General features: G+C 27.1%; 1 protein-coding gene across 1 annotated transcript; it reads right to left on the reverse strand.

The window, feature by feature from the left end:
• Positions 1-4,454: 4,454 nt before the first annotated feature.
• On the reverse strand, positions 4,455-8,085 carry LOC102595800 (myb-related protein 340-like). The gene is made up of 3 exons (XM_006338512.1): positions 7,890-8,085; positions 7,651-7,780; positions 4,455-4,812 (listed from the first exon to the last, which is right to left on the reverse strand). Exons 1-3 carry the CDS (start codon positions 8,023-8,025, stop codon positions 4,455-4,457), a joined length of 624 nt encoding a protein of 207 aa, XP_006338574.1. The 5' UTR covers positions 8,026-8,085.

Genomic DNA, 8,085 nt, shown 5'->3' on the forward strand with positions numbered 1-8,085 from the left:
GGAGACCACAACTTGTAAATGGTTTGCTGATGTGAAATTCAAGAGGTCTAAGATTACGTGCAGTACATGTTGTTGGGAGGAACACAATAGGAAGACATGTTCAAATTACCCTTCTGAAAAAAGACATAATTTTTTTTTTCTTTGAGTTAATGAAATATAATTTCAGAATATTTATTATGTGTGCTAGTTAATCATTTGTGTATTCAGTGTTTTTCAAATGTATACTCAAAAAATAGGTAATGTTTGTATGCGATTGATATTGACTGGAAAAATTAAGTCAAATCTTAGTATGGAATTGGTATACATTTGGTATCCAACTGACGTTCAAGTGGTAAAATTGGAAAAAAAAACATGTAATTGAGATTTCAACTGAAATAGCCAACATAAAACTAGTTAATATTGTATCCAATTTGTATAAATTTAGTATTGAATTGATATCTCACTGAAAAATTAAAAAATCAACATGTGGTTGAGATTTGAATCAAATTAGACAACTTAAACAAGTTAATGTTGTATTCAATTGGTATCCAATAGATATCCCACTTGAAAATGAAAAACAAAACAAAATGTAACTAATATTTCAACCAAACGAGACAATCTAAAACAAGTTAATGTTTTATCCAATTTATATACACTCGGTATCCAACTTGAAATTTTAGAACAAAGACAAAAAATAAAAATGTAATAAAATTAGTACCCAACGGGTATAAATCCGGGAAGAATAAATCTGGTTGTAAAACAATGCATATTATATATTGTTGTCAGAAATTGTAGCAAAAGAAATATACATCACCCAAAAATCAAAACATGTAATTAAAAGTCTAAACTGCAATAATTAATACAAGTTCTATATTTTCCTCTCTCTTCAATTTATATTCCGTATTCAAGTGTGATTTTTTAAAATCATATTTAAGCTAAAACTTAAGAAATCCTTATTAAAGATTTTATGATCTCATATTATCTATATATATCAACAAATTTCAGAATTAAATATACCTATTTCACCAACAAAACAGTATTTTAGATATAGAAAAATACACCAAAAACAAGTTCAAAACTTAAGTAAAACGATTTTTTTCTCAAGAAATCAAGTTTTAGCTTAATTAAAATAAAAAACGAAATCAAATTTTCAAAATATAGAATTCTTAATTCTAAAAAAATCATATTAAAAAAAATCAAAATTAAAAATTAAAAAAAAAACATCAAGAAAAACAAAAAAAAAAAAGATTAAAGAGAGAGAAAATTACATGTTAAAATATACGGTGATAAATTTTATTTTATTTTTAAAATTAAAGGCCCCAATAGTCATTAATAAATAAAAGTTATTTGAATAAGTTAAAAAATCCCTTAAAAGGTGTAATAGATAATTACAAATTGATTCTCTCTCATTAATATTATTTCTCTCACCTATTAATTATATAAAAGGAACTGCAATCAATATAATTAAATAATTAAAAATATAAAAAGATTAATCATTTTATAAGTAAATTTTAATTGATTTTTAAATGAAGTTAAATTTAATTGATATGTTATAATCCGTAATTAAACTGTTATAAGTAAGAATTTTTTAAGAGTAGGTTTAAAACTCGTAATATTCTCTAATATGTGTATATGGTGTGATTTTTCCTTTAATTTAATCTACTTTTAAAATCATTACAATCGAAAAAATGGTACGTTAGTTTATATTAGTGATGTTATGAAATTTCTATAAATATTTAGCCTTTTTTTTAAAACATGTAGAGAAATCAAAAAATGAATTCACATCGAAAATGATATATGTTGGTCTTTGTACTTTAAATTTGGTTATTATTTCTGATTTCATTTTATACACTCTGACAATGAATAAATCTTTATACTAATGGTGAATTATAATATGTTAATAAATTACTTGTTTTATTTTTCAGACTACATATCCCACTTATTATTTATATATTATAATTATAATTTATCATTTAATTTTTTTGAACTTTCGGAATTGTGAGAATTACCATGGCCGACCCAACATGTGATATATATAATTCACGTGGGGAGTTTATCTTTAAGTTTTTTGAAATTACTTCATAATTTACCCTCCACAAACATGTGATGCAAATAACGGGCGGACCAAAATTGTAGGGAATATATTTCGTATCACTTTTTTTCTACTAAAGCCCACAACAATATTCCACTTACGTGAATTTGTAGGCTAATTAAACAAGTCCCGTTAATAATCTTTAATTTTTGCCTCTCAAATTTGTAATATAACTTTTGTTACAAAATTTATGTTGTGTAATATAATTTGGTGTCATTGAACTTATTTCTTGTGATATAACTTGGGCCACTAAACTTTTGTTCTGAGAGTTAATTTTTTCTCAGACATAATTACTTGTGTTACACACTTATGTTTTGGAATAATTTCACTTGTTTTAGGACATAAATTATATATGCCACTAAACTTATACCCTGAGGCATAACTTATGTCAATAAACTTATATGCATAGACATAGTGTACTTTAACTGAACTTATGCCTTGTAAAAAAAACATTATATTGCAATGTTTTTTGTTTTGCTATTAGTGTATTTTCAGCTATTTATTTTTCACTTAAACAGCTGGGATAAAAATAAATACATTAAAAACCAACAATTTTGAAGACAAAAATTAAAGATCACAAAAAATGGGCGCATTTGTGCGAAAGAAGTCCTATCAAGATTCGTGACTTTTCCATGTCCTTTTTGTCATTCAATATTGAGTTTTGAATAAATTATTTATAGATATATTTTAAAAATCAATATAAATGTCAATTAATTAAGTTCTGCCTAACCAGTAACCACCATTGTGGGCTTGTGGCTCCACCGCGCATCCACTTCTATGCGTTTGTGTGTAATCTGTTTTGCAGGATTTTCTTCTTTAAAGAAAAAAGGTTATTTCAATGAAACGTTTAGTTTCAACTTTGCCCCTTTTTTAAAAAAAATGAAGAAAAACCTAAAATTGTAACTTGAGGAAGCGTAAACTGTGTAATTAGAGAGACTAGTATATACGCCATTCCTTTAATTTTCACTACTGTTGAGTCGTACAAACTTCTTGTGCGTTTATTTTACTTTTTTATATATATTTTACTCTTCTTAGTGAAAATACTGATTATTGCTACGTGTTAACAACCAACCATTTCTTGAACATCTATACTGATAATGACGTGAAAGATCCTTCCAAAATAAGTATCAAATTCCAAGTATGTGTAATTAATGAAGTGCCTAACTGGGCTGTTTTTATTCATTAATACATTTGCGCGTAAATATGTTACACTTAAAAATAATCAACTATACTTTTGATAAGTAGGGCGCGCAATTGGATTAAGCTTCTGTTTATTATTAGGTGAAGAATCGAATAATCACTAACAAGATAAAAGTTTAGATAGTTAATTAATTGAGTTATTAAGAGCCTAATAATATTGAGAGTAATTATTAAAAAAGTTGATGTGAAGTGATAGGGAGCATGTGGAGACTTCCTTAAGAGTAGTTAAAGAGTTAGGCTCACGTCGAACTTCATACATGCAACGCCATGCACAGAAATATTAACTTATTGAAAAGCAAAATTTTAATTTCCTCAAAATAGTTATATTGCCTTTCCACATGTCGATTTCTTATGGATTTAGTTCGGTATATATGTTGGCAGCCGTATATATTTATGAGTCATTTTACAATTATTTAATGCATATTTACAACGGCTAAAAAGAATGAAAATAAGTTGTTACCGATCTGTTGCAGCAAAATATTTTGTAATCAACAGAAATAATAAGTGTACCAAATTACCTCTCAATATTTTATTCTATTTAATATAATCTTTGTCAAAACAAACTTTCCAAAGAAAGAAACAATTAAAACCCCTTTTCTAAGTACTACTGATTTGATGGATTAATTAATTAACTCACCATCATTTCCCTTAATTAGAGTACTTCTGACTCAATTTACTTATCTAACACATTTTATTTTTTAGTTCTTTCTAAAGAAAATGTCACTTTTTTATAATAGGAAATAATTTTGACTTTAAATTCTCTCTTTAATTACCTCTAAAAAATTATTTATAACCACACAAATGATCAATGGAGGATATTAATAGTTTTTTTTTAAGCTTTTTTTTTTTGTGATAAATTACAGTATCACATATATTAAAACTAAGAGATTGGAGTATTATTTGACCGGAATATTATATTTTCTCTGTTTCTAGAATTATCTGTCCTCATGCATGCATGCTAAAGCTAAGCTTGATATCTTTCTAGAATATTCTATTAAGGAAAGAAATTATGTACACGCATTCCATTAGTATATTTAAATAGAGTTATAAAAGTTTAAACTTGTATTACACAGACTGATCACCAAGCAGCATATAGGTATGGGAATATAATTGGGAATTTTTAACACTTTACATATAGTAGGTAACTAGCTAGCAACTTAATTAATTAATTGATAATTATTAATTAGTTGTTTGCATCATTAAGCAATTGCATGGACCAAAGGTCCTCCATGCTCCAAATATTTTCATTTGGAAAATTGCCCTGATGATGAAAAGTAGTGCCCATATTATTATTATTATTATTATTATTATTGTTGTTGTTGTTGTTATTATTATTTCCAGAGTAAGTTTCGATTGAATCTGCAAGACTAGTAGATGTTTGGCTTGTACTTGCTTGTTGAATATTGTTGTGCTCTGAAATATTTGATGATATTCTGTTCATGTTTTCTGCTTGCTTAATGTGCTTCTGAATCCTTGTCCTCCAAAAGTTCTTTATCTCATTATCTGTTCTTCCAGGTAAATGCTTTGCAATTTTTGACCACCTGTATATGACAATAATTAATTTTATTTGAATTTAACTTCTATATTCTAACCTTTTAAAAGAATTTATAGTATCAACCTGAAAAAATAGGCAAATTACATGCTATATATAACATTTTAAAATATACTTCTTTCATTTCCAATTACGTTTTTTTTTTGTTTCAAAAAGAGTGTGTTTTTTATATTTAATAAGTATTTCAATTCCAATATTCTACCTGATAAGTTTAAGATCATAAATTTTGAAATACACATTATTTGTTATATTTAAGATCACGGAATTATCTTCTTTTCATACACTAAGACACTAAATATGAAATGAATGGAGTTATTCAAATTATATTGAAATTAAACTTTTCAGTCACGATTAATTTTTGGTAAAAATCAAGGGTGCCTCCATGTTCTGTGGCTGTTATTCGAAGTCCCACTTCTTTTATACATACATATTTCAGTTATATATACCGATATTTTATATTATCAGCTCAATTTAATTGATTGTAAAAAGGTTATTCTTTCTATTTTTGAGTAATCATATCAAACTTAATTTATATATATTGATGTGTAGACAATATTTACATAATCGTTGATAGTGCACAACAACTTAAACTATCCTTTAAGGGGAAGTGTGTTTAATCAGTTTCAACGTTTTATATTGAATTATCGGACAAGAGTACTACTCCTCATTTTCGATCCTAAAATTATGAAAAATATTGGATTATTGGAGAGGTTTTTGAAAAAAAAAATGATTTTCCCCTTTTAACAATTAAATACATATGTACCAAAAAAATGACTTTCTAACATTTATTAAAGAATGACTTCCTTCGTACCAAACATACATTTTTGGTACAAGAAGGACCCCTTGTCTTCGTGATGAACCAAAACAATAAGTTATCTGTCTACTTCAATCAGAGCTATTTGCAAGCCTGTGTTTCTCATCATCTTTCATTTGATAGAGCCGAGACCCTTATTTTTTAAAATTTGTATATATTGATAATGTGAAAGTATAAATAATCTTTGTTTTTTTCTTATTTGTTTTTTTACAAATGTGTAAATGTGCATAATAAGGAGAAGGAGTAATAACCTATTATAACATTTTAAAAAAACTCAAAAAGCAAAAGTTCAAAAACTTAAATTCATATGTCATATTCAATGGTATAATGGAAGGCCGAATTCCTGTCGAACAATTGTCCTTGCTTTACTAATTTTGGTGGCCGAATGAGGACCTATAATAATCATAAGTATTTTTTATTTTACCTATATCTATATGAAGAGAGCATAATAAATTCACAAAATTTAATGTAAGGGTGACATGTTTTAATTTGTACTTTTTGCATGTTAATTAATATGGATAGAATATACTTTACAGAAAAGGCCCAAAATAGTCCCTCATCTTTGGGTTAAGACTCAAAGTCATCCTTGAGTTTTCACATGGAACATTAATAGTCCCTAATGTTTGCAGTATTGGTGCACTTTTGGTCCTCCTTCAAAATTTTGCCTATTTTTTAACATTAATTTTATTCATAATTTATGTATGGAATGTTTAATCGTCATTTTATATATTTAGTATAAATAATAACTCCATATGAGAGATTGTGAGAACAAAACACATTGTTTTGTTTAGTACAAATCGTATTGCAGGTAAAGTCGAGAGGTTCATCACGACGATTTCACGTGCAATAGTACAATTTTTCTTTTCTTGCAATGTCATATGTTAAAATGTTCTTAGTTTAGCTGTAGTAATATTTATACTGAATAGAACAAGGTGTTCTTCTTCTCACCTTCTCTCACATAGAGTTATTATTTCTACTAAATATATAAAAAGACGATGTGACATTCCTTACATAAAATTATGAACAAAATTAATGTTAAAAAATAGGCAAAAGTTTAGGGGAGGACCAAAAGTGCATCAATATTGCAAACATGAGGGACTATTAGTGCTTCATGTGAAAACTTATTTGAGTCTTAACCCAAAGATGAAGGACTATTTTGAGGCTTCTCTCATATACTTTACATGATTAAGCTTAAAGATTTTTCGACCGTCAAATCAAAGCCGTAAAACAAAAAATGGTTTAGAAAAAAGTAATTTATGCTGGGACAATCTTCCCAAAAATAGAAAATACTCGATCTGTTTCAATTTTGTTTGTTTGATTTTGTTTAAATATGTATTTTAAGAAAGTAAAAAAATAAATTGAATCACGTGTTATAAACTAAAGATATGTGTAATGTATCAAAATATTGTGGTCTTAGAAATGTCACGTGAAAATTTAGAATTAAAGACTTGCCAAAAAATTATAATAACAGAGATTTTTCAAAATAAATTAAAAAATAAAGTAAAATAAACAAATTGAAACGATATGAGAAGTAGAAGATTGTAAAAATTAGGTCTATTGATTATTCATTCTAAATTTGATATTATGGTCGGATTAATTTTTGAATGGAAAAAACATAAGGGATTTCAACAAATTTGAGGGAAGAAAAGAAGGGAAAATGAGTTCATCCTCAAAAAAAATAAAAAATCCTACGGATGAAAAGGAATTAGGTAGAAGAATATTTGACAGCCAATAAGAAATCATAAATAAATAAAAATTTAACTTTAGGTTACATTAAACACGTTGTAAATTCTCTATCACTCTCTTTCATGATGCCAAATCTAGTTCTAAGAGATTTTGGGACAATTCCTCTTTATCCATCCAACACAAACAAACACATGGGAGATTTTATTTTATTTTTCATAAAAAAAGACGAAGGAGAAAATTCTACAATTTTCCAAATTTTCTTTGATATAATTTCATCATTTTATTTAATTATCAAAACCCTAGCTATAAAAAATAAAATCAACTCACCGGTTTCCCCACTTGGCATGTAGTTCCATGATCAACAGTTGTTCTTCCGGTGTAATATTTCCCCTTCGAACATCAGGTCGGAGATAATTAAGCCATCGAAGTCTACAACTTTTTCCAGTACGCTTCAAACCTATCACACACAAAAAAAGGTCAAATATATACAATAATAATTATGCCTCAATCTCAACAAGACGATCAAATGAGAGAATTATATTTAGTTTTCTTTTTATGTAGTATACCAGCGGATCGAGCAAGGGAATTCCAAACACCTTCACCATGATTAGCAATGTAATTGATGAGAATTAAATCTTCCTCCATAGTCCAAGGACCTTTCCTAACTTCAACATCTTGAGAATCACATGTTCTTTTATCCATTTTTTTTTATATAATAAAGAAGAGAAGAGGGATGGGTTGTGAAGAAAAAAAGTATTTTTT

The sequence above is a fragment of the Solanum tuberosum genome, unplaced genomic scaffold, assembly GCF_000226075.1.
Source record: "Solanum tuberosum cultivar DM 1-3 516 R44 unplaced genomic scaffold, SolTub_3.0 scf00004, whole genome shotgun sequence".
Taxonomy (NCBI): Eukaryota; Viridiplantae; Streptophyta; class Magnoliopsida; order Solanales; family Solanaceae; genus Solanum; species Solanum tuberosum.